This window comes from Squalius cephalus (assembly GCF_949319135.1).
Source record: "Squalius cephalus genome assembly, chromosome: 22".
Taxonomy (NCBI): Eukaryota; Metazoa; Chordata; class Actinopteri; order Cypriniformes; family Leuciscidae; genus Squalius; species Squalius cephalus.
This window is the reverse complement of record NC_137143.1, coordinates 11357522-11384974: the sequence shown is the minus strand read 5'-3', so window position 1 is coordinate 11384974 and position 27453 is coordinate 11357522. Positions and strand designations below refer to the sequence as shown.

At 36.9% G+C, this 27453-nt stretch overlaps 1 protein-coding gene across 7 annotated transcripts in view; it reads left to right on the top strand.

Moving 5' to 3' along the window:
- The window catches only part of rap1ab (RAP1A, member of RAS oncogene family b), a 119417-nt gene extending 94820 nt beyond the window's left edge, over positions 1 to 24597 (top strand). For 3 of the 7 annotated variants that reach the window (XM_079857535.1, XM_079857534.1, XM_079857536.1), the window contains exons 6-8: positions 1049 to 1192; positions 1301 to 1410; positions 18364 to 19403. In XM_079857535.1, coding sequence (XP_079713661.1) covers positions 1049 to 1192; positions 1301 to 1390 — 234 coding nt within the window. In that variant the 3' untranslated portion in view covers positions 1391 to 1410; positions 18364 to 19403. Of the gene's footprint in view, positions 1 to 1048; positions 1193 to 1300; positions 1411 to 18363; positions 19404 to 23046; positions 23105 to 23187 lie in introns of those variants that run through there. The other 4 variants (XR_013819698.1, XR_013819697.1, XR_013819699.1 and 1 more) reach the window with 4 other exon arrangements.
- Positions 24598 to 27453: the final 2856 nt, after the last annotated feature.

Sequence of the window (27453 nt, the reverse complement as noted above, 5' to 3'; positions counted from 1 at the left end):
GTTGTTGTCTTTCATCCACATAAGCCAAAAATACATTTTCTGGGTTTTCTCAGTCTAGAAAGCTCCAAATAAAAAAATTTCTTCACATTTCTTCTACTTAAATGACCTATTTTAAATACACATTCATCTTCCCAGAGGTGAAGTATCCCTTTAAGTGCGTTTGAATATTTGTGTGCAGGTTTGTAATTCCCTACAAACCAAGCCTAAACAAAGTACTGGTGTTTCCTTATAGTTTTGATACAGAATTTTATTTTATCAATGCGGGGTAGATACGCAAATTGAGTTTTCCCGATGACGCTTTATCTGTAGAGTGGCAAAGGGATCCTCCATAGGGAGAGACTAGTTGGCACTTCAGCACTGCGTTGACATCGGGTCCAGGCGAAGGTCCTTCGTAAAATTGAATAAGTGTATCAAAGGCTTTCTTTAAATCAATAAATATTCCAACTGTACTTTTTTTTTTTATCTAGGGTGTTTGTAATTTCTTCCACAGCTTCATTTAAGGCCATTGATGCCGACCTCTTTGCTCTAAAACCATACTGACTTTCATTGTCATGTTTGTCTATAAATTTTTCTAATCTGTCATTAAATAGTTTCTCTAAGATTTTTGAAAACTGAGGTAGCAGAGAGACAGGTCTATAGTTTGTGAAAATGTGCTTGTTTCCATTTTTATATAATGATATTATTTTTGCAATTTTCATTTTATTTGGAAATATTCCAGTCTGAAATGATACATTGCATATGTATGTTAGCACATGTAAACCATGTCTGACTTTACTGTTGTGACAGACAGCTTCAACTATAAAATTGAGAATATACCATGTGTTACAGATATTGCACAAGTAGTTCACTGGTGGGTTCATTACAATAGTGATGTAACTTTTGGCATTCTTCATCTTCGCCGGTCTAATAAGCAGACTAAAAATGTCACAAAACTACAATGTTTTCATAAATGTTGCATGACTGTTTAGTGTCTATGGCTGAATGATAGATCCACATAATTGCCATTGTGTATCTGATTTATTTATTCACTCCTCCTCTCTGACTATAGGTGCCGATGATCCTGGTGGGTAATAAGTGTGATCTGGAGGACGAGAGGGTGGTGGGGAAAGAACAGGGGCAAAATCTGGCCCGGCAGTGGAACAACTGTGCCTTTCTAGAGTCCTCTGCCAAATCAAAGATCAACGTCCTTGATGTGAGCATGTTTCATATACTTGCTTGATATGTCCCCCATTCAGAACATATTCCAGTAGTTTCATGTTCATATTGAGTACATCATGAATGTATTTTTTGCGCATTGCAGATCTTCTATGACTTGGTCAGACAAATTAACAGGAAAACACCGGTGGAAAAGAAGAAAGCAAAAAAGAAATCCAATTGTGTCGTCCTGTAGAGCCAGCAGCACTGAGCCAGGTCTGTCATGTCACTTATGTCATTCATTTATTAATGTACAACCCCATTTCTAGAAGTTGGGACATTTTGTAAAATGCATTAATCATGAATCTGTGGTTTGTTAATTCTCTTGAACCTTTATTTAACCTTTTATTTTTAAGCAAATTTTGAGTTTGATGGCTGCAACTCTCCAAAAACGTTGGGACAGAGGCAAAATAAAATTGAAAAGATTTTAGAATATCCTAGTTGAACTTTGAAGTTTTGAAACCGTCCACAATAGGTGAATTGGTAATAGGCGATGGTATTGTGATTGGGTATAAAATGAGCATCTCAGTCTTTGCTAGCAAAGATGGGTAGTGGCTCACCACTTTGTGCCAAATATTGTGAGAGAATTGTCAAACAATTCAAAAACCACATTTTCAATGAAAGATTCTTTCAATGGAAGGTCTTTCAGCATCTACCATACATAATATTGTGGAAAGATTTAGGGAATCCAGAGAAATCTCATTCTGTGTAGGTAAAGGCCCCTGTTGAATGTATGAGACCTTTGAATGTGTGAGACCCAATGTGGTGTGTCTTTTGTGTTCATGGTTAAGTGCTAATCTTATCTGCATTCCCACTGCGTTCTAGCGTGAAAATGTTGCCTATAAATAGTGTTGCGTGCCTTATCAAATTCACATGATCAACCTCTCCTCTATTTTGCTTGGGAACTAATGTGGTCGGAACCAAAGTTTACTTGACTGTGTTCTCTGGAATCCTCTCAAGCGGAGGACTTCTACATTCCGATTGGTTGCCACCAAACCGTGTCATAGCTCATTAACATAAAGTTGACCTGAATTCAACTCTTCTCGCCATCCAAGACGCACACTATTAATAAGCCATAAATCGTAATAATGTACCTTTAATTGTCTATATAAAATACATAGCCTAATCAGCGCTCATACAGATCTGGCCTTTAAAAACGCGCGTTTTCTCCCGCGGCATTCGGCAATTCGTCTCGTAGAGTCTCGCAGAATTCTGCAAGTGCTTCGGGGGGGCCTACTTAAAAAAATCCCTCAATGTGTTTCGCTTCACAGAATATCCACCAGGTGGCGCATAAAAAACAACTTTACATTAGATTTTTTATTTTACTTCACATTACGTCATGATTGTGAGAAAACATCCACAATAAAATATAAATTATAAATAGTAATAGACACAAATATTTACAGTAGGCTACTGTATTATACAGACATTTGAAAATATTTGTAAATGCAAAAGGTTCATTAAGACAAGAAGGGGTATTGGACAACGTTTACGAATTTTTATATGCTTTGTCATTGCTGTGGTTTCCAGGAGATGAGTGCATGCAGAATATTTAACATTGCTTTTATTAAAACAGCAAAGTGACGTTCTTGCCAGCGCATAACTTTTTTGTACAACTATTAAGATGATTGTGCATGCAATGCGCATTTATACTAAGCGCAACAGAGAATTTAGTGTGAGCATAATGCACGTGGCTCTGCCTGTAAAAACCCAGCAGTATTTTTTTATATATATACACAAAATCATCCTATAATGCAAGGCTTAAATAATGCGACTTACCCAGATTCTTAATTCGTGCAGATATTTCTTGTGTGATTGTTCTTGGGCAGATATTTCTTGTGAGGTAATGTCGCAGCACAACGCGTAGCATACGTTGGGCGCATCTGATTTGCCATTAAATTATTAATAAATATTTTAATTAAACTGTCTTAATGCATTAAGCATAAAGATTTTTCCACGTTAGTCTCAGAATGTCCGGGGTTGGCTTGAGGTCTTGCCGACAGTTTGTAAATATTCTAAATATTCAAATTCACAAAATCCATATAAAGGGTGATCAACAGTTATGACTTCTAAAATAAAATAAAAATGACCAGATAAGAGGTATCTGATTGACAGTTTGACAGATGTTGTTTTAAAAAAATAATTACAACATTATGGGGAAGTGGTATTAAATATTCGGTAACACATAGCCTAATACAATTATTTTAATTATGCATTTTGTTCAGTTTTGCTTTTACAAAATGTTCCCTGTTTTTTTATAATTAATTTAACCTGAGATGTGCGTTATATCGCTTTTGGATCATTCTTTGTGTTGTCGAATTTTGACACAGTTTCATTACATGTTCATAATAATTTGATTCATAATTATGTCATTTTTTTCTAAAAGTAAAAAAAATAAAAGTTTTTCTAAAAGCAATATTCTAAAGAGATACAAAGACAGTGTACGTGTACCCACCAGATTTCGTCATGAGTCATTTTGTACCCACTACTTTTAACTTCCGTTGACCGTTTTGGTTATGAGGAGCAATATGAGAGAAAAATTTTGTAATCATTGTCTGACACAAACAAAAAAAAAAAAATATAATATTCATTTTATTTTAGTTTTCGTGTTCGCATTTATGAGGGAAAAAACAACGTGTCAGTTTACGGTTATGGACGTGAGCGCTCTAAAAGCGGCACAAAAAGACTGCTTTAAAACTTTCACAGAGACCTCAAACAGAACAGCTGCCTTTCTTTAAATTGAATTTCGTTTTGTATTAATTATGTCTTAATTTTAATCAATATTTCGTGAACCAATTGCCTAGATTTAAGAAGTAAATATAGCAGACAATGGAGGCCCCGGCGATATCTCATAAATGAACCGAAACTCAGCGTGTAATGAACATTCACATTTACAGTGTATTTAGACACATTTAGACGCATTCATAATCATTACTTTTACCGGTTCTTTGTGGCAAGCTTTATGCGTGCGGTCGTGCGATTGAGTGCGGCTATATTATAGTAAATGCTCATTACTTAAAACAAAGCATAAGCCTCTTCCTGGCATGCAATGGAATCTACAATGTCAGTTGGTTATATCAACATATGTCAAATTAAGTTACGCGATATCAACAAATTAAGCTATAAACATTAATTTGAAATAACTTAAAGCGTATGTAGATTTGCTTATAGCATTTAAACAAAGGAACTGCAAGGGATTAAAACCCCAACCACACGCTGGTGAAAACTGGAAAAACCGGTTTTCTTTTGATTCCCTGAGAGGAGATCGATTAGCATTGGGGGTTGAATCGGCAGACCTGGGGGGTGGGTGGTTGTACTTCCTTGACTCTGTGCAATTGTTAGCAGCTAAAACAAGCAGCTAAAACAACGACTGTGCAATTAATTACATTTTGGAAATAACTTTCTTAATGTCGTTTTATTTAGCCTATACACTGCAAAACAATTTTTTTTTTTTTTTTTTTTAATTTGTAAGTATTAAATATGTTTTACAAACAATTGGTTTACAAACTCTTGGAGGTTTGTGGTTACCATCATTCAGAAGAGTGGTGCTTGTGTTTAGACTTATGTTTTACGTGATTAAATCAGGAAGATTATATTGGTTTCTGTCCACGAAGACGCATTTAAGACTATTTAATCAGGAAATGGAGGCACCGACGCGATATAACTTGCATTGCTCGTGAACTGAGCTCGTCTCATAAATGAACCGAAACTCAGAAATGTATCTAGAAAGCTTGAAATGTCCACTTTTAAACAAAACAATTCAAAACGAAAAGAAACAGACAACTCTCTTATGTAAGTGTGCATTTCTCTCTATAGGCACGTTCACAATATCTGCGAAGATGACGAGTCAGCATTGTCAACATCTTTGACTGACACATAAAACACTAGATTATTAGTAAACAATTAAAATGTCTCCTTGCTATACTTGACACATGATTACTTTTGCCAGTTCTTTGTGGCAAGCTTTATGCATCCGTTAACTATCGAATATCGTGACTCATATTTTGTACCAGACCATTTATGGTTGTTCATATTGTTCAACAAAGTTCTTGATAAAAAAAGAAAAGAAAAAAAGAAGCTACTGTGCCTAATATTATTGTTGTATAGCGCGCAAGGTTTATGCGCATGCTTTAAGTCTTCTACGTTTTTAGTATACTGTGGCAGAATTACAGTGCCTGGTCTGGTATGTATAGCCTACTAGGCTACATCGTTTTAAAATCGGTTTCAGTGGTTTCGTGTGTACGCAGATATTTCTTGAGACGACGCCATGTTTTTATGTTTTTATGCACTTTTACTCTTTTAGTTTTGTTGCAATTTCACCAAAAGCTTATAATTAGCAAATACACACAACACGCTAAACTTATATTCTCTATTATGTTAAAAATGTTGTAAAAAACACGTATTATTCTTATATAATAAGAATAACAGTAATGTACATTTATATTGCACTCGAAATGATTTAGATATGGAAAGAGGAATTCTTCTCAACTACCACCAATAAAGTTTTAAAATTATTCTTTAGAAAATATTATATTTTGATGATTCTGCAAGTTCAGCAGACAGTGAGGTTCGGGTTTGTTCCGATCAGAGCTCGTGAGTGGAGAGCGCATTTCTGAATATTCCGCTCCGCTATTCATTCCGGTCGCTCGCTCAACACAGATGTCATGTTGCCTGGTTTGAAAATATGTGGAATAAGGGCTGCTTTCGACTAAAAGGTTTTTTTTTTTTTTTTTTTTCTAGTCGACTAGTATACTAGGCTAGTTGTTCATTTAAGTAATTCATGGACAAATCGCCCCTTTATATTAATTTAATTAGCCTACTTATATGGATCATGAGTGTTTACGTAATATAGCCGCACTGCGCACGACCGCGCGCATAAAGCTTGCCACAAAGAACCGGTAAAAGTAATGATTGTGAATGCGTCTAAATGTGTCTAAATACACTGTAAATGTGAATGTTCATTACACGCTGAGTTTCGGTTCATTTATGAGATATCGCCGGGGCCTCCAATGTCGTGATTGTCTGCTATATTTACTTCTTAAATCCAGGCAAATGGTTCACGAAACACTGATTAAAATTAAGATATAATTAATACAAAACGAAATTCAATTTAAAGAAAGGCAGCTGTTCTGTTTGAGGTCTCTGTGAAAGTTTTAAAGCAGTCTTTTAGTGCCGCTTTTAGAGCGCTCACGTCCATAACCGTAAACTGACACGTTGTTTTTTCCCCTCATAAATGCGAACACGAAAATTAAAATAAAATGAATATTATAAATTTTTTTTTGTTGTGTCAGACAATGATTACAAAAAATGTTTCTCTCATATTGCTCCTCATAACCACTGAAAACGGTCAACGGAAGTTAAAAGTAGTGGGTACAAAATGACTCATGACGAAATCTGGTGGCGTACACTGTCTTTGTATCTCTTTAGAATATTGCTTTTAGAAAATCTTTTAGTTTTTTTTTACTTTTAGAAAAAAATGACATAATTATGAATCAAATTATTATGAACATATAATGAAACTGTGTCAAAAATCGGCAACACAAAGAATGATCAAAAGGCGATATAACGCACATCTCAGGTTAAATTAATTAAGCTCCTCATAACCACTGAAAACGGTCAATAGAACCCAAAGTCAAATTATTATGGACTGAAGTTAAAAGTGGTGGGTACAAAATGACTCATGACGAAATCTGGTGGGTGCATACCCACCGTCCCCACCGAAATCGACGCCTATAAGGGAAACATGATAATATAAAAAGTACTGTACAGTAATGCAGAAAAGCGCATTACAACCATGTTAAAACTATTTAAAACGTTAAGATGCAAAAATGAACTAAATGTAAAATTAGATAATGATAATGCGCAAATGATCTCGGTCTCTTCAAAGGTCTTCGCAAATTATTGTGTTATAAGACTCAGTTATCATAGCCTACATCACGTCTCTTCTACTGTAAGTACACAGAAAAAAAAAATAAGACAAATGATGCGCGTTTGAGTCAGATTTTTATGAAGAATATGTGACTGTTTATGTAACTGGCAAAAGAAAACATTGTATTCGTCATACTTCGTCAACTCAGTATGGCCACATGAAACTCGACTGCCATCTACAGGTTTTATTATTTCCTGCGTCCAACATCTAATCCCCCTTCTGCACGATCCCGCAGAATTTCGGAAGTGCTCGCAGCATTCTTCTCTCTGAGACGCGCATTTTTAAAGGCCACATCTGTATGCACACATAAAGCTTGCCATAACGCACTGGGAAATGTAATGATCATGAATGTGTCGTGAAAAGAACAGGAGGAGACTGTCTAAACATTTTAATAATTTATTGGTAATGTTTTCTGTGTTTTCAGCTGCAGAGATTAACAATGATGCTAACTCGTCATATCTGCTGTGGTGGACACGGCACGTTTCATACGGATTACATAATCTGAGAATATTTATTTTCCATTTGAATCTGTTCATTCACATGTAGACATTTCAAGCTTCCTATATATATTTCTCATGTCTGTGAGGCAAGTATACGCTGAGTTTCGGTACATTTATGTGATGCGCTTTTATTTTACAAAAGCACAACATTCTGTTGTGAGTTAAAAAAAAAAAAAAGTAGACCCTTTACAGTTTGCATTACTCTTATCTGTATGACCAAAAATTGAGTGTTTTAAGTGAAGTGCAAGTGATTGTACCAGCACCTGTATGTCATACACACTCTCCACACAAGCACTTAACCCTCTGAGGTCTGAGCTGTTTTCTGGGCCCTGGAGGTGTTCTGACATGCTCTGACATTTCTGGTTATTTCTGTTACTTGTGACATTTTCATGGCTAAAGTCTAATTACACTGTATTCAGCACAAACTCTGCTACAATAATATATCAGCAGCATGTATGTAAAAGTTTGTAGTTTTGAGATAATGACATTTATGCGTGGTTTGTGAAAATACAAAAAAAAAATTCTCACTGAAATAAGGCCATGAAACACATACTGATTATTTCTTCACAAGACTTTTGAAAATTGTATGACGTAGCCTAGAATATTTGCTGCAAAACTATGTGAAAATCACCCTGACTGCTCATTCAGATAAGACAATATATTGATTTAAAAATTTTACGACGTGTTTTGTGTTAGAAAGCTTTATGCGGGAGCTCATTAATATGTAAGCTTTTCTCACCTGAGAAAGACAAAGAACCTCCCCTAACGGCCCTATTAGGAGCTATCAGGCCCTGCCATTCTGAGCAACCTTGCACAATACTGTAAATGAGGAGATTTAAAAAAGAATGGCTTTTAAATTGTTTGGATTTATTTACAACACAACATAATCCAAAGATACACAACAAATGCCAAAAAAAGCACTTCAAAGACAGACCTTTGTGCCATTCCTAAAAACATTGTACATACCTTTCATTTCCAAGATTTTCACTTTACCGTGTTCACGTACAGAGACTCATGTGAATGTTGAAGTCCTCAGTGGGCCCTGAAAAAAAAAAGTGAACATACTGATATCAAGAGAAAGGCCAGAAATTTTTCTGGTTAAAATTGCTTTTTAAAATTCCTTTTTAAAATTCACAGAATACACACACACACACACACACACACACACACACACAAATGTTTCCAACATAATATAATGAACACCAGGTTTGTTGTGCCTTGTAGGCATAAGGTATATGCGCAGTGCCGGATAAAATAACAATAAATAACCTATAGCAGTATAAATCTTTCAAAAGATTTCAGTAACAACTAAGGTAGAGAAAAATATATTGATTATCATGTTACTTCAAATGTTTCCATCCGTTATGATGATATGAAATGAGATAATAATAAAAACATGAAGCCGTTTGGTGCGTTTTGCTTTCATCCAAAATATGATACAGTACATTCAAACGCGATCGCTATCAAAAATATGATACATTCAAACGCGATCGCTATCAAAAATATGATACATTCAAACGCGATCGCTATCAAAAATATGATACATTCAAACGCGATCGCGCTCAAATATAAAACATTATGGTTACCATATACATATCTACGTTTGAGCAGATATCCACAAACACAGTAACAGTAAACACGGGTCTAAATATTAATATTCCCCATATATCTAGCAACAGTTCAACTGCAACGTGACATTTATGCAACAATAACAAACTAATATGTAAGAATTTCTTACCTTATCTTTCTTGTCTTCAAATCACGTTATTCTTCTTCTGAGGTAGCCTAAATCCAATGTAAGCTCAGGCACGTCTTTCAAACTCGATGAAAAGTGAAGTGAAGTGTTTTGTTGTTGAGGTAATGAGCGAGTCCACGTTCCATGTGGAGATTTGCATGTGAATCTCTTTTGCGCGAGTGGGCGTGGCCGAATTAAAAATAATTAGGAAGCGTTTGAGAAGCTGGACATCTTGTTGGTTTTATACAAATTACTTAAACAGAGAATATTTGTTTTCGTTTTGAATCCGATCATTTAAAAGTACACACTTAAATGTTTATAAAGGTATATGGCTCATAAATGTGTGACAAGTATTCGCTGAGTTTTGTTTCAGTTTATAGACGTGCTCAAGAAAAAAATGTTCACCGCGACGGAGAGGCAGAACGCACGCCCTGTTTATTTTCTTTATTTTACAAAAGCACAATGTTTTGGTTTGATTGTAAGTGGACACATACAAAAGGAGAAATATCACAGATTATTTTTTTATATTTCTTTTTTCTGTATGACTATAAATGACTGAGTAATTTAAGTTTATAGTGCTACAATGTGGAGAAAATCCAGCAAAACGCGCCCGCGCGTTTGCCGACCTCAGAGGGTTAAATCTGCGCCTAATAATAGCACATATTTATCTAGGTTAGCATTAGAGTGAGCGGAGTTGTAAAGTTGCTACTACTTACATGTTTCTAGTGATACGCCATATTTGAGGTCGATGAATGAGTGGCGAATGTTTGGATTTCATACTGTTAACAATCTGTCTGTTACAGCCTACGTGATTTTGCCACTTCCTGTGGATTAAAAAAATAAATAAATTCTGCGTCTAACCGACTAATAAAATCTTAGTCGACTAACGGTTAGTCGACTATTAGGGAGCAGCCCTAAAAATTTTGTTTGGTTGCCCAAATTATTCAAAATATATTTTTGTGTTCAGCAGCAGAAATAAATTCATACAGGTTTGGAACATCTTGGGGGTGAGTAAATGATAACAGAATTTGAATTTTTGGGTGAACCTATCCCTTTAAATATAGCCACATGGGAAGAACTTTGGAAAACTGTTGTCACTAAATAGTCTGTCTTGAATCTCTGTTATGCAAGGAAGCTATACATCAATTCTATGCAGAGATATTGCAGAATTTTCTGAGCCTGAGCTCATCTCAGATGATTCAAAAGACAGTGGAAATGTGTGCTGTGGTCAGATGAGTTCACATGTCAGTTTGAGTTCTCCGTCCCAAAGACGAAAAAGACCATCCAGACTTTCATCTGTGACAGGTGCAAAAGGAAACCTGTAATGATATGGGGGTGCATCACTGAAAACGGTATGGGTGACTTGTAGTAATGGGAAACCGAGGCTTTCTGAAGCGTTTGAGGCTTTCATCAAATTGTGCTGAATGGTTCATTACTCAAAGCTTTTAACACAATACTTATTTTCTGTACCATGTCTAACAAATCATCACGGAGCAGAGGATATGCAGTTCGAAAAAGCATGATGTGACCAAACAAAGCTTCGGAAGTCAGTGACATACAAGAGTGGAATCTGGGATCAATACAGTGCTATGTAATCTAATCTAATCTAAATTTAATTTGTGCCAATGAGACCACAACTCGTGTCATGTAGCCTGGTCAACGGATTCACATATTGATCAATAATATAAAATATACAAGTATGCAATCTTAGTTAATAATTGACGAGTCATTGAAAAAATATTTTGAATGAGCTGTTTAACCCTTATGTTCTGTTCAGTGTCTCTGAGACCCCAGCTATAAAACATGATTAAATGCAATAGAGGTGTGACATGCATTCATGCATTCAGTTTCTGTCTGGTGTTGAGGTTTCAGTTGACTCAAAACTATTCTACTCAATCCCAAATTAGTGTACACACATAACCAAGTCAATGCACAGTCAAACACAAGGGTAATGGGATGTGCTTTTGCAACGTGAATAAGTCTGAAATACAAAAATTCAAAGCTTCAAACGTCATCAGTCACATGGTATTGTCATTTTGAGACAAGTATCGGTACAGTGTGTGATACAATAGTGCTTTGAAAACTGCGTCAGAGCCCCAGTATCAACCATCCCATCACTAGTGACTTGCGAATGTGTGAAGGTGCCATTGACGTGGAGACGTATTGGGATTGTACAGATACTTACAAGACAATGCCAGCCCTCATTCTGCATGTGCTGCAAACTGAGTGGTTTCGTAGACACTACATAGTAAAGTGGATGCGCTTGACTGGCCCGTCTGCAGTCCAGATCTGTCTCCTATTGAAAATGTATCGGCCTATCATGAAAAGGAGAATCAGATTAAGAAGACCACAGGCTGTTGAGCAGCTGTCTTGTATCAGGTGAGATTGGGCAAAAATTCCACTTGCAAAATTGCAACAATTAGTTCTCTTACGAGAGGTTCTCTCGTACTGCGTAATATCTTACGCTATGGGGAAATCTCTTTTCCGTGAGATATTGAAGCCAAAAATTATCCTTAATTTTGAAATAATGTAAAATTCGTTGCGGCAGCATGCAGGCATAGGCCAGACGGCTCGCGTGCCTATTGGCTGCCCTGCGGCAACTGCAGCAGCCTATCGAGAGAGGCCCCCGTGACGTCAGATCCAATGGGGGCGCTTCGCGCTGTGTTGCGCGCCCCCCGCCTCGAACGCTGCAAGCGCGGTGTCTATGTTACAGCATACCGAAGCTCTCCAGCCGCCACTATGTCACGGCCAGAGCCCAGATCTCATTCAACCCCTAGCTATTCATGCAAATGCGTGGGCAAAGCTTCCCGGGGTATCAGAATGGGTGCTGAACATTATAGAAAGAGGCTATTCACTACAGTTTGCTCGATGCCCCCGCCGTTGCGCGGCGCGAATCGAAACCACGGTAGAAAAGGAAGTAGCACATCTACTTCGAACCGAAATTGCGAAACTGTTGAGCAAAGGGGCCATAGAGCCTTTATCTCAAGCTCAGAGCGAAGGGGGTCTGTACAGCAGATATTTTCTGGTACCAAAAAAAAACAAAAGACGGGGATCTCAGACCCATTCTAGATCTAAGACGGCTGAACAAAGCGCTTTCGAAACGTCGGTTCAGAATGCTCACAACCAGGAAAATCCTCTCGCAAATTTGCCTGGGGGACTGGTTTGTGTCAATAGATCTGAAGAACGCGTATTTCCAAATACAAATAGCGTCACGTCACAGGCGATTTTTGAGATTCGCCTTCGAGGGCCAGGCATATCAATACACAGTCCTACCGTTTGGCCTGTCCCTAGCACCCCGTACAGTTTATAATTAAACTTTCACAGAGATCTCAAACAGGCATTTAAAACACCAAATATTAAGAATTGGTATATCAAGCAAAATAATATTCGATGATTGATCGAAAATCTTATCTCTCCCCCCACATGCTCACCGGCAACGCTCCGACATTAGGCTAACTTTCTCTGTACTGTAGGGCAGGCTAATAGGCCTAGCCCTGTAGCGGAGATAGCGTGGGTGCATGGGTGCGGCCGCCCCAGGGCCCCGTGCCAATTAGGGGCCCCTCGAACGCCGCCGATCTTGCGTCACTGGACAGGAACGGGGCCCTCGCGTGACACATTGCACGGGGCCCTGGCAAAGTAACATATTGCCGGCACATTAACTGTAATTATGAGCCCGAGTCCGATTTAGACCCAACCATGAATTAATACATGGGCCGTTATAACCAGGGGCGGCGCCAGATACTTTTTTAACGTGTGCTAGATATATTATATATAAATACTTTTAATAAATGAGCAAAAATTGGCCACTTAATATTTAATATTCAATTATTTTAATGATCACAATTAAAGTATTAATTTTATTAAATTGAACAAGCACACATTCGGCATTCAATCAAATATTATTAAAGATTTATTATTAATAATAATGTTATTTCAACACAGTATCTCGTTATTTCGACATAATATGTGTGCCGAGTGTGCGTGCAACAAGCAAGATGTGTAAATCCGGTGACACGCGTGCACTGATTTTTATTAATAAACTAGTCTTTTCTGTCTGTGTCTGCTGCAAAGATGAAGTTGACGATCGCCGTCTCCGTAGTGAACGCGCCTAGAGAGAAATGCACATCTTGGATTACATAATCAGAGTATAGCCTATTTCTTTTCATTTTGAATTGTTTCGTTTAAAGACATTTAAAGCTTTATTTAGATATATTTCTCATGTCTGAGTTTCGGTTAATTTATGATGATATGCGCTCCTGTTCACGTGTGATGCAAGTGATGCGGCGCAGGCGCCTCCATGTCATGATTTAAATTGTCTGCTATATTTGCTTCTCCAGGCAATTGGTTGATGAAAAATCTATTAAAATTAAGATACAATTTATACAAAACGAAATTCACTTTAAATAAAGGCTTTCTGCAAAACTTAATGAAGAATTAATTAATTAATTAATTTAATCATGTCTGACCCATTAACAAAATCATGTCTGACCGACTCCATGTCTCCCGATGCATCCTATCATGGTGTTCACTTTTCATAATCAACATAGATGAAAAAAAATAACATTATAATATTTGAACAAATATGAATCTAAATGCTCTTATTTAATGGCTACAACAAATATAGTAGGCCTACATACTCTCTATTTGTACAAATTGCTGCAAATTCAAGTTAATTCTCGAATTAATTTTCAAATTATTGAAAACAATAAACATACAACTTAAAAAAAAATATATAAATAAAATATATATACAGTTGTACTGCAGGCTACATTATTACATATGCATTCATTAGATATTTTGCATTTTTTTAAACTGTTTTAATTTTAAAATGACTTGGGCTGAGTTTCCCGATAACGTTGTCTCTTAGCGAGCTACGAAGACTCTTAACCCCCTGAGGTCGACGGTATCGCCGGCGATACCAGCTCGCTTTTTTTTTATCAGTGTAAAAGAAACTCATAAATACTCTGTTGACTTTGATTTTCCATAGGAGTTTCATACATCAATCGATTCTGTTAAATGTGAATTATTTTTGTGTATACTCACAATAAAAACAAAGTGTTGTGCTTTTTGCCAAATAAAGAAAAATAAACACGAAGCGAGTTCTGCCTTCTCTCTGCCAGTAAAGTCCATTCTGAAACGCGTCCGAAAATGAACTGTAACTCAGCGAATACTCAGTCAAACAGGCATACAGACACACAGGCATGAAGCTTGAATTCTCTTCTTTTAAATGAAGTAATTTATATAAAAAACAAATATTCTCATCTTGTGAAATCTGTATTAAAAGAGAGCGATTCCAGTCGACCTAATTACAGCTGATTCAAATGTAATGTGACTCCGCCCACGGAGAGCGCGCGCTATTCAAACGCAAATGGCTGAGGCAATCCGCGCAATCCTGTGAACGCCCCCATCAGCTCGAGAAAACACACAAGTTTATTCAGATCATTACTTGTTTACACCGTCTTGCAGCGCTGTGAGGAATAATAATAATGGAAAATGTCCCTCAGAAGTGCGGGTATATCGAGGAGCGAGCTGAGGAATACTAGTACGTTTTTTTTCCTTATCACATGAATTTCTTCACGTGGGTTTCTGTTTATGAATGAATGAACGGCAGAGATGCGCGCTGTTTACCACAGCTGGCAAAGACAGTTTAAATTTAAATCGCGTGTGTGAATGAATGATGTTTTAGCAAACTGTATTGCTATACTGAGATGAGTAAAAATCGACTGAAATATGTTGAAATAAAATGTAGGCTATTTGTATAAGCAACGTATTAAACTGCAAATTAACAATATGCCCTAATATTTCATGAAAACAATGTTACAGTCAGGCGAAATATGAAAGTTTATAAAGTTTAAGAAATATACAGTTTTTACTGTAGAATATACTGCCTCGTCAAATAAGCTTTTGTTTAGCAATTTCTATATATAAAATACTATTTTTGTCAAAAATAAAGTCATCAACTAAGATGTTAGCTGTTCCAATGTTGGCTATATTCAAACTAATGAATACATAGATAAAATGTAGGCCTATAATCATTTTTTTTACAAAGAAAGAGTACACTTGAAATATTGTTGAAATTCTAATTATTGTTGTAATTGTAAACTTTTTAATAAAATAGCAAAACATATTTACAAGATAGATGTAAGCAAAATCTTAAATGGTCAATATAAGTCTTCTAAATATATCTTTTGTCCTTGCATTGTGGCTCAGTCAGTTTCACACCTGAATGAATGGCTCATTATGCAGAGTCATTATGCAGAGTGGGTGGGACATTGTATTCTAAGGTGTAAACCACTCCTCTTTCACACCCCCCTCGCATATTGGCTTTCCAAGCAAAACCTGTTTTACATCAATTTAAATCAATGTATGGTTTTATGTGAACGATAAAGCAAGACTATTTTCACATAATTTTTAAGAAAAAACTATAGGCAACGACATCCATTAGTCAAAAGTCTTATTGCCACATATTTAGTATGTGTTTTGTGGCCTTATTTCAAAAACTTTAATTTTTAGTTTTTTCGATAACCACGCATAAACATTATTCTCTCAAAAATGAAAACATGTACATACATGTGGCTCACATATTATTGTAGTCCTGTTTGTGCTATATAGAGTGAATTTACACCTTTGCCATTAATATGTTTATAAGCAACTGAAAAAAGCACAAATGTCAGAGCATGTCAGAACACCCCCAGGGCCCAGTAAACGGCTCAGACTCCAGAGGGTTAAGGTATAACTTAACTGAAGGTATACCATTACTAGGCGTGTTCCCTGAACCATACCTTAAGAAGCTGCTTAAGATATAGGCTACCTTCTTACGTGCGACGTTACCCGGTGCTGTCCGTGGCGAATGTGCTGAATTGGTTAATATCGATGGCTCGAGAATTAATTATTCTCTCGTGCAGGGGCTAAATAGTTGAAATTGCATTTATTAGGACTCATGGGATATTATAAAAAAATAACCCAAACTGTAATAGCCTAGCCTACATATTTTAAAATTGTATCATATATTGCTGCTATGGTAACCATTTCAAATTTTTACGTGCTTTCATCTCTTTCCCATTTTTGTTCGCTGAGGTGGAGCTGCGATGAAATATTGTTCTTGTAAATACTTTCCAGCATTTCAGTAATAAAAGTGTACATCTTATGTACGGTCAAAAATCAAAAAGGATTTAAACAGTGAATTTTGAATCTCTTCTTGTAAACTCTTGTAAAAGATGTGGATTCAGACGGCAATTAAATTACCACACAACCTGTTTGTCAAAAAACAAACATTTTTACGCGGGTTGAGTGAGAAAAAAACACTGATATTATTATGGATTCAAACGGCACTAAAATCACCGACTTACCCCTGTAAATGTGTAAAATACTGGACGAGCCCATGAGAAACAATATTAGCGTCCGAACAGAACTTACAGTAGCATATGCTTTCGCTGGCATTTAAAAGCGCTCTTTTATTAAATTAATAATATAATATATATAATAATATAATTAAAATTCTAACAACAATCAGTGTAATGACAATTTTATTCTTTGCATGGAAACACTTGAATTAGCCTAATTGAACACTGTATGTGTGTGTTAAAACTTCAGAATTATATTCGTATAGACCTGCAACAGTGATATTGGTGAAGCTAAGAGTGGTCCAGACCAACCTTACGAACGAATGACTTACAGAAAGTATACTTAACTAAGAACGTTTCGGGAAACACGTATTAACGATAAGGTACATCTTAAGGTGTAACTTAAGAACGACGTATAGCGTTAAGAAGGTTTCTGGAAACCCAGCCTTGGTAGCAGAGGGCCCCATGATGAAGCTCCGCCCCCACTGTACTGAGAGTCTAGCTCCGCCCCTGGCCTAGCCTATGTGTTGTAGGCAGCCCAGTCATTAAAAAACGATTTAGTTTCATATTCATATATAAATAAAATATATTTTTTTCAATTTCATGTTGATTATATGAAAAGTGAAAAGCATGAATAAGATAAGATGATCCCGAATATCGGGAGACAAATGGAGTGGGCAGACATGATTTTGACCACTTTATTAAGTTTATTTTTGTAAAAAGCCTTTCTTTAAAGTGAATTTCGTTTTGTATTAATTGTATCTTAATTTTAATCAATGTTTTCATCAACCAATTTCCTGGATTTAATAAATAAGCAAATATAGCAGGCAATAAAATTTGAAAACAAAAAGTCAAAACGAAATAAGAATAAAAACTAATGAAAAATGCAAAACTATAATAACCCTGCTCTGTCGCAACTTTTTTTGCGGTATTGCAGCCATCAAAATCTAAATTTGTTTATATTTACACAATACATTTAAGTTGTTCAGTGAAAACATTTGAAATATTTTCTTGTCAGTTAAATAAAGGTTAAAGAGAATTAATTAACCACAAATTCTTGATTTTATTACATTTTACAAAGTGTACCAACTTTTCTGGAAATGGGGTTGTACATCTGTTCGGTCAAAGTCTCTCCCACCTACATTATTTTTCATAGACTGATTTATTGCTCAGGCCAAATAATTTGCCCAGTATTCAGAAATTTTAAAGCAGTAAGGCCTGTTTCATACCACACACGACAACAGCATACTTGTGGTGCCCATGAGGTTACAGCATTCACCACTGCACACGGCCCAAAGCGGATGTAAGTAGAGTTTCAGTGCAGTGCCTGTTTTTCTGCTTGTAGCATTCTGAAGTGCATGAGTGTCTTTTTGCAAGATAAGGTTTTATCAAGCAACATTCCTTCAAAGTGTACCAGCTTTGCTTGTACAGTTTCTGTAAAAATGTTTACCAAACTTATCCACTAGAGGGCAGCAGTTGCTCAGTCTTTAGCAGTTAAAATAAAATTTGTTGGCCTTATGAAAGTATAGGATAGGAGAATAGGATTTAATGTGTATTTGTAATTTTTTTTTTCTCTCGCTCTCTCTCTCTCTCTCTCTCTCTCTCTCTCTCTCTCTCTCTCTCTCTCTCTCTCTCTCTCTCTCTCTCTCTCTCTCTCTGCAGAATGCTGTAATTAACAACTGTTAGCTTGTTTGGATCATGCCAGCATTCCCATCCTCAATGAGTGATTCAATGGAACAGCTGACTGACTCAAAGCAGCACCAGACAGAGCGAGCAAGAAAACCAGTCACAACTCTTTTATTTCCCCTTTATGTTGGCAGAAAAATCTGAGGAAAAACTCTATTTCCAATGAGCCATTTCAATAGAACTGAGAACAGCTCAAAATTTCACTGATCTTCCGGACGTTTTACATCACTGCGGCTGATATTTACATTAATAGTGAAAATCAACCACCTTTTCAGTTTCCACACAATGAATCTAAGGACACAATTGCTTGGGATTCTTGAGCTATCTTTTTTCCCCTTTATGTTGAAAATCTGGTGGCAATATTTAAGATCCTTCAGCTTCCTTTAAAAACCCATGGATACATCTGTTCAGAAACTTGACTGAGACAGAGGAAAAAAATTACTGAAATTTTACCACAAATGTGTTTTTAAACTTTTTTTTTTGGCCTCATCTGTTGAAAAAGCCGGACGAAAAATCCGAGTTAACAGTATTCATTTGTGCAATACTGCATGTTCAAGGACATGGAGGATGACAATGTTCAATAGCAAGTTATCAGCATGACCATCTTTAAGTGTAGATGTTGTAAATGATGTCTAGTTCAATTGTTTCCTCTCTTAAGTTGTACTTCCATTCTTGGTACAATGTGTAAATGTCTATAGATGACAAACATGTATATAAATATTGTTTTGCTGACAACTATGGACACACTCATCAGAAAGTACTGCCCCATTTCCAATGTGACAATATTTTGTTTTCAGTCACTTGGTTTTCCTAGCTCATATATCATATGCCATTCTGTTTCACAAAGACTGTTTCAGAAGTAAACAGGCCTTTTATAGTGTAAAAAGTGGGGGAAGGAACGATCGATTTCTATACCTATCGAGACTGAAATATATTGTACTAAATTTTTTTCCTCCTGTGTTTTTCTGTCAAAAGATGTTCTGGCAAGATTATTAAATTTTAGTACCTTTTCATTATTTCTGCTGTTTAGAATTTTATTGGTTTATCTGTCATCTTTAACAAGATTATTTTACCTCTTTCCTGGGCTGTTCTTAGAGCTATTATCAGATCGATGGAACGATGGCTGTGAAGCAAAGCATTTTTTTTTTTTTTGGGTCTGACCAAACAATTTTAAATAATCCATCTCACTGTTGGTATTCTGATGTCTAACTTACTTATTTTTCTGCACATCACATAAAACCCAATTAGACACAAACAATGTGACAGCCAACAACTTAACATGGCAAAAAGGAACCTGAGGACTTAAATTCCTACTGTATGCCATCAGTAATATAAATATTATGGAATACTCTATTTTAAAATGTTTGGTCCATATCTGCATAGTTCTGGTATTTCAATATGATTGGCTGAGTAGTCGTCTTTACAGTTTACAGACTCAGCACTGGGACATATCAACTTGCTTGTCTTTGTTTGTCCCTGCCAGGCATTAGTGGTGGGGAATTTTTTTTTTTTTTTTTTGTGTGTGTGAATTTCTGCAATTACATTGTTTTAAGTCAAGTCACCTTTATTTATATTATTTATATAAAATACACTACAGATTGCTTCAAAGCAGCTTTACAGTGATACCAGGAAAATGATTCAATGATGCAAACAGTTCATTTCAGCTGTACAGCAATTAAGAAAGAAAATAGTGCCATTGTTCAACTGAAGTCAGTTCAGTGTTGATTCAGTTTCATTGTAAAGACAAATTATTAAATTAGTTAATTTCATCAATATGGCTGTTGGCAAGAAAAAGTGATCTCGTCGTCTCTGCTGAGGATCTGTGCCGATGGCTGTCTGTCAACAAGGACAGTTGATTGTCTAGTTGACAGGATCTCTGCTTACATTCAGGAATGTGTTTGGTCGTGTCTAGGTGAAGGTCCACCATCTGATCTGGATACGGACCAGAAACGGCTGACTATGGCAACCTTGGGTGTAGTGTAATGTTTTTGTTTTTGTTGGGGTTTTTTAACAATGGAACAAGTACATCAGGTGTTATAGGAAGTGTCCCCAGTTTCGGCAGACCTAATTTATGCAGCCTAATAATCATTTAACGGATGTGAATCATAGGAATGTGATGTGTTGTGTATGCCAGGTGAAGGAGATGTGTTTTTAGTCTAGATGTAAACTGACAGAGTGTGTCTGCTTCCCAAAAAAGGCTTGTATTTTGCAGTTGATTTTGATATTCTAGGTACAGTTGTAATCGAAATTATTCAGCCCCCATTGCAAATCAGATGTTTCAGCTGACCATGTCAAGTCACCTTTATTTAAATGGCTCTTTACACAATACAGATTGTGTCAAAGCAGATTTAAAGTAATGGTCAATGATGCAAACAAAATTCAATTCAGCTGTAAAGCAGCTCTAAAAATAAGACAATAGTGTCATTGTTCAGTTGAAGTCAGTTCAGTGTTGATTCATCAATTATGAAATGAGTTAATTTAATCAATAAAGCAGCTCTGGAGAAAACATTAATGTAATCATCCACCTCAGTTAAGTTTTCATCCAATAATGTCAGTGCATTCAAGTCAATAATATTGCCGAATATTAAGTGTCCCACAAAAAAAGTAAGCCAAAAGGTGACAGTGGCAAGGAACCCAAACTCCATCATTGACAGAAATGAAAAAAAAAAAAAAAAAAACTTAGGAGAAACCAGGATCAATAGTAGTAGGGCCAGTTCTCCTGAGATGAACAGATGAACAAACATGTTGTGGTTAAATTCCAGGTTGCATCAAAAGTCAGAATCTGGAGTGTTTAAAGATTGGGATACATTATGCCAACATTTTGTGTGAGGGTAGTTGAAGCTGGCCCAAGGGTCTCTGCAGAGGACTTGTCCGGTTCTCGTGTTCTTCGAGAACCAGAATGCTGACCACAACATTCTTTTAAATGGACTAGAAAATTATGTTGGCATTAGTGGAATTGCATTAGCATGGTTTAAATCATACTTATCTGACCATTATCAGTTTGTAGCTGTAAATGAAGAGATGTCTTATCGATCAAAAGTTCAGTATGGCGTACCACAAGGCTCAGTACTAGGACCGTTGCCGTTCACTCTGTACATGTTACCCTTAGGAGATATCATTAGGAAGCATGGCATTAGTTTTCACTGTTATGCTGATGATACTCAGCTCTATTTTTCTTCACACTCTGACGAAACTTACCAATTCACAAAATTAACGGAATGCATAGCTGATATAAAAAAACTGGATGACTAGTAATTTCCTACTACTAAATTCTGAAAAAGAGATTCTAATTATTGGACAAAAAAATTCCTCACGTAATAACGTAGAATACTGTCTAACACTTGATGGCTGCTCTGTTAAGTCTTCGTCGTCGGTTAGGAACCTGGGTGTGCTCTTTGATACCAATCTTTCATTTGAAAGGCACGAGTCTCATATCTGTAAAACCGCATTTTTCCATCTTAAAAAATATATCTAAATTACGTCATGCTCTCAATGACAAATGCGGAACAATTAGCTCATGCCTTCATGACCTCGAGGCTAAATTATTGTAATGCTATTATGGGTGGTTGCCCTGCATGCTTAATAAACAAACTACAGCTGGTCCAAAATGCAGCAGCTAGAGTTCTTACCAGAACCAGGCAGTATGACCATATTAGCCCAGTTCTGTCAACACTGCACTGGCTCCCTATTAAATATCTGATACATTTTTAAATATTGCTGATTACTTACAAAGCACTTAATGGTTTAGCTCCCCAGTACTTGAGTGAGCTCTTAACACATTATAGTCCTTCACGCCTATTGCGATCTCAAAATTCCGGCCAGTTGATAATACCTAGAATATCAAAATCGACTGCTGGCGGTAGATCCTTTTCCTATTTAGCATCTAGCGCCTGGACACGACGACAACGCAGTCCTGGGGTCCATTCTTCGTACGTGGCTTAATACATCGCTCGATGGTGTTTTAAGCCCCCAATGGCTCCTTAGAGGCAGCTAACCCTACCCTCAACCTTAAACCTACCCATCCCCTCGCTGCCTGGAAGGCGCCGTTGGGGGTATAAAACACCAAAGACCTAATACATCCGAGATCAAATGACACATCATAGATTATATCATCTTGCTAATCATGATTTGGCTAATTAGGTTCTTTGAACATACATGTTGTTCATGATTAGTTATGCTGGATTGAGTTATCTGAGAGATAACTGTGTTCATGCGGTGGTTTAAAAGGGGATATGTATCGATAGTAGAAACATTGATCAGCAACACTGCTATTGGCTGCTCACCATGGCCAAAGGCCGCGTCCAGTTTTTCTCCACAGCAGAGCAAGAGTTTATAACAGCAACCAAGAAAAAGGCTGAAAAAAAAACCAGGTGGTGGTCCTGCACCCCCAAGTTATACCCAGGCAAAAAAGCTAGCCCTTGGGTTGAATGTGAATTGACCTATTGTGAAGGGCATCACTGGGGTCAGGTCTTGGGGTCATAATCCAAATGGCTGGTCCAGTCATATCAACTGTTAAATCTTGAGAAGTGATGAATTGCTTTGACTTGTGAAAGTGAACACTGCATGTAGTTAAAAATATTATGCCATTATGAGTTATTGATCACAATTTCCCCCAGTGTACTTCATTGTAATGACATTGTGTTTTCCTCTTTTGTGCAGTTAAACATAATACACCAACACTTTTACCTGTTCCTGGGTGCTGCAAGAAGCATGTGCAGTAAGTGGACTTTTTCTAACTTTTTACATCGAAAGGGAAGAAAGTGCAACACTTTGTAATGCCCATTTGTTTCCATTGCACAGAACAGTGAAGAAACCCTCTCAGATGACTCTTTTGGAGAGTAAGTATCTGTAAGTTCATAAATAACTTTATTTATACTTGTGTACCTATTATTTCTGACTGCAATATGAGTTGCAGAAGTCCACATCTACAGAAGAGTCAGCACAAATAGGTGATACAGAGGTGGGCAGTGTTGTATTTTTCCTTTTTATTTTTATTGCATGAGGCATGTGTTGACAGGCCCCCCCCCCTCCCCTCCCCCACAAATGATACAGGGTGATATCCGTTCCCTATATAATAGTGAGTCTTCAACAGAAAATAGAGTATTTTGAAAAAACAAAAAGAACTTGACAACTTAAAGAAAAAAATGGCACTAGAGATAGTTGCTTCAAAAGGAACTTCAGAGTTTACATTACTAATACATTATTTCACACAGAGTACTATTGCTGACCTTGCATAATATCTCTTATTGCAGGCAAAAGATGACTTGATCACTGGCTTTTCTTTACAAAGAATAATTGAAATAAAACTGAAGGAACTAAGCATATTTGTCTTGTCTTTTATTAAACAAAAAATAAAGGTGTTTTTTTTTTACCCCCCTAAAAAATGAGTTCCACAATTCTGTCCTGTGCAGCTCTGCCACTAGGTTGGTCCAAGTGCACTGGCTGGAGGTCATCATCAGGCTGCACCTCCACCACAGGGTTGTGTAATACGGCACATGCAACAATAATGTCTCAGGCCCTGTCAGGTGCAACCCTCAGGCTCTTCAGACACTGAAATCTTCCCTTTAGTTGGCCAAAGGTCATTTCAATGCGTGCCCTTGTCCTGGCTAGAGCTGCATTGTAACGGGTTTGTGGTCCGGGGTTTGGGTCAGGGAATGGGGTCATAAAATACTGCCTGCAGGCATAGCCCCTGTCTCCAAGCAGGATCCTGTCATAATCACCTGTATAATGGAAAAATGCAGTTCTGTTAAGTTCAGCAAGTGTTTATAATACAGTGAGCTTGATATTTATATTTTCCCTTACCACCTTCAAATAATGTGCATAAATGTGACTCTCTGAAAATTCTTGAGTCATGCACAGATCCTGGCCATTTTGCTTCCACATTTGTGATATGGAAAATAGTCTCACACCAAGAGATTTTAGTCAGTCCACTACAGACTTTTTTGATTCTATTCCTTTTTTTATATATGATATAATATTTCTAATCTGGAATATTAAGAATCGTAAAAGTAACTTTCCTGCACATTTACATTGTGAACACCCTTTCGGTTAACAAAATTCCCTTCATTGAGGCCTTAATTGGAACGTGTGTGCAGTCTATGGCACCAATCACGTTAGAGAAGCCTGAGGGACACATACTGTAAGTCATACTTATTGGCATGATCATTATTGCATGATCTTCATTAAAAATTATAATATACCTGTGTTGGCAAAAAAAAAAAAAAAAAAAACTACTTTACAACCTTGGGTCTTAAAGGTAGGGTAGGTCAGAATTGTCTAAAAAAAACTTTTATTCAAATTTGTTTAAACTGTCTTTATATACCAATACATAATTAAAATGCAAGTACTCTGAAATAGAGAGTATAAAAAATTGAGTGACTCTAGTGTATTTAATCTTCAATAAACACAGCTCATTAATTCCATTCACTCCCACCTAAAAACGGGTGCGCGACTGCGCGCACGTGGGCAGAGCCAGTAATAGCGCGGTAGTCATGGCGACGGAGAGTGACAGTCGCGCAAGCCAATCACTTGTTTCGTCCCGGTAGGAATTAATGAGCTGTGTTTTTTGAAGATTAAATACACTATAGTCACTCAATTTTTATACTCTCTTTTTCAAAGTACTTACATTAATTATGTATTGGTATATAAAGACAGTTTAAGCCAATTTGAAAAAAAGTTCTTTAGACAATTCTTACCTACCCAATCTTTAAATGACTTGGAAATACCACAAAAAACCCTAAAAACAGCTTGAGCACCAGGTAAACTTTGCGAATGGCACGACAGACAGCACTTTTCACCGTGGAAGTTCTCCGCATCTCCAATAGTGTAAAGGAAAGTGCCACTCGCAAAAAATCTGCAGAGCAATGTACACAGTTTGTGCCTTTGTTAAAGCCTGACTCTGACAAGTCGAACATTTAATGTGTTGTCACAACAAATGAATTATGTAAATGAAACCCTTACGAGTCACAAGAAAAATTATATCTCTCAAAAAGTACACTATCGCGTTGGGCTAAAGGACTTCCCGTATCAGCTCCGCTTATAAAGCTGAAATCTAATTTTGTTTACAGGAAATAAGCCTGCTCCAGAGCAGGTTTAAGCCTACGGAACTGTTGCTATGACAGCAAGTCCAGGGGCCTGTACCATGAAGCCGGATTAGGTGGCTAGCCAGCTATGTTTCAGCTTAGTTTCCGCCAACCCTGGGTTTTAGATACTATGAAAGTAGCTCGGCTTTAATCGGTGTTCGTTGCCATGGTATCTTACGCTGCACGGCTAACCTGCTCCGGGGCAGGTTATGTTCTGGATTCAAGATCTCAGACTGAAGTTTGACCAATCAGCTGAGAGCAAAGAAACATATAGGTGACGTAACTTATTCCAAGTGTCTGTTGCAATGGCTTCACCTTTTCTTCCAAATCCGGTGGACATTTCAGCGCAAATTGTTTGACGAGCACTTCGTAGAGAAAGAGTTTATAGCCTGACAAAATCCCCTTGCCTTAACTGATAGTTACTTGTATGGAAGATACAGATTTTCCGCGGAAGGAAATTCTTATCTTTGCGAACTTCTTGAGCCGCACATAAAGAATTTAACACGTCGAATTCATGCACTTACTGTACCGCAAATTGTATTGCGTTGCGTTTTTTTTTTCTTTTTTTTTTTTTGCAAGTGGTAGTGCTACATTCTTGCACGGTGGGTGACGCACAGAAGCTAGGGGAAAACACGGTTTGTCAAACCATTCGCAAGGTGGTCCTCGCTCTGCAGGAGTGAAAAGTTTCATTAATAGTGTTCCCTGGACATTTATCGACCATGTCCATAAAAGAGGGCTTTTATAAAATTGCCAGTAAGATATATTGATAGGGTGACATCACATGAACACTTTTTTTAAGCAAATTTCACAAGTGTACTATACAATATAATACATGTTAAGAATTATTTTGAATCTTTTTTTTTATTATTCTTCTGTTAATCTTATGATAGGATTCCCAAGTCATTGCAACATGTATGCAGTCTATTGCTCCAATCTCCACTGCTCTAGGGGAACATGAGGCAGATTATGTTAATAGGAAGTCCTATCACAGCCATAATGTTCAGGTAGAGATGATGTGAATATGTGAGATGATTATTTTCTGTGAGATGAATCTTTAAATTAATAGTAACATTAACAGATATAACAATGATTTAATAAACATTTCATCTGCAGACGACTTGTGGTCATGAACATATATGATCAAGTTTGGATGCCAAATGGCCTGGCTCCATGCAGTGCTTGTCTCAAATTTTCCGTTAGTATGTGTTGTGTCAGCACTTTGAGGAAAGCAAGTTAAATTTGGTACAGTAAAAAACACTGTTAATTTGAACTGAGATAGAAAAACCTACACAATAACCCCCTATCATGACCCTCAGACAGGGCCACAGCACCGCTTCAGTGTGGCCCTCAGTAAAACCAGAGTAAAGATAGAGATGACCTTTGGCATCCTAAAGGCACATTTCAACTGTGTTCGGCGCTTCAGAGTCACCAGAGCGGGCATCACAGATAGTGACTGCATGTGCCATTCTGCACAATATAGCCACCAGTAGAACGGAGCGAGAAACACTACAAAACCAGCTTCTCCCCGATAAAACTGACCCGATCACACTTGACCACCCAGCTGGTGCAGATGTAGATGCAATCACCATACAATATTACACTTAATAAAAGCACATTGAAACTGCAGATATGTCTCAAATTGTTTATTGGTTTTGTGGGATGGGAGGGAGAAAGAGAGCAAGAGAAAGTTGCATTAATAAATATTCATACTAAAGTGTTACTTGGTTAAATAAGTTATACTATATATATATATATATATATATATATATATATATATATATATATATATATATATATATATATATATATATATACAGTATATAACTATATACATACTGAGATCAGTTTTATCTAGCTGTTTGATTTTGTTTGGAGCCTCCTCAGCTCACAGTCAGCTCCTTTAGTGAGCAGTCTAGTTCAAGTCTCCTTTAGTGTGCAGTCTAGTTCAAGTCTCCTTTAGTGTGCAGTCTAGTTCAAGTCTCCT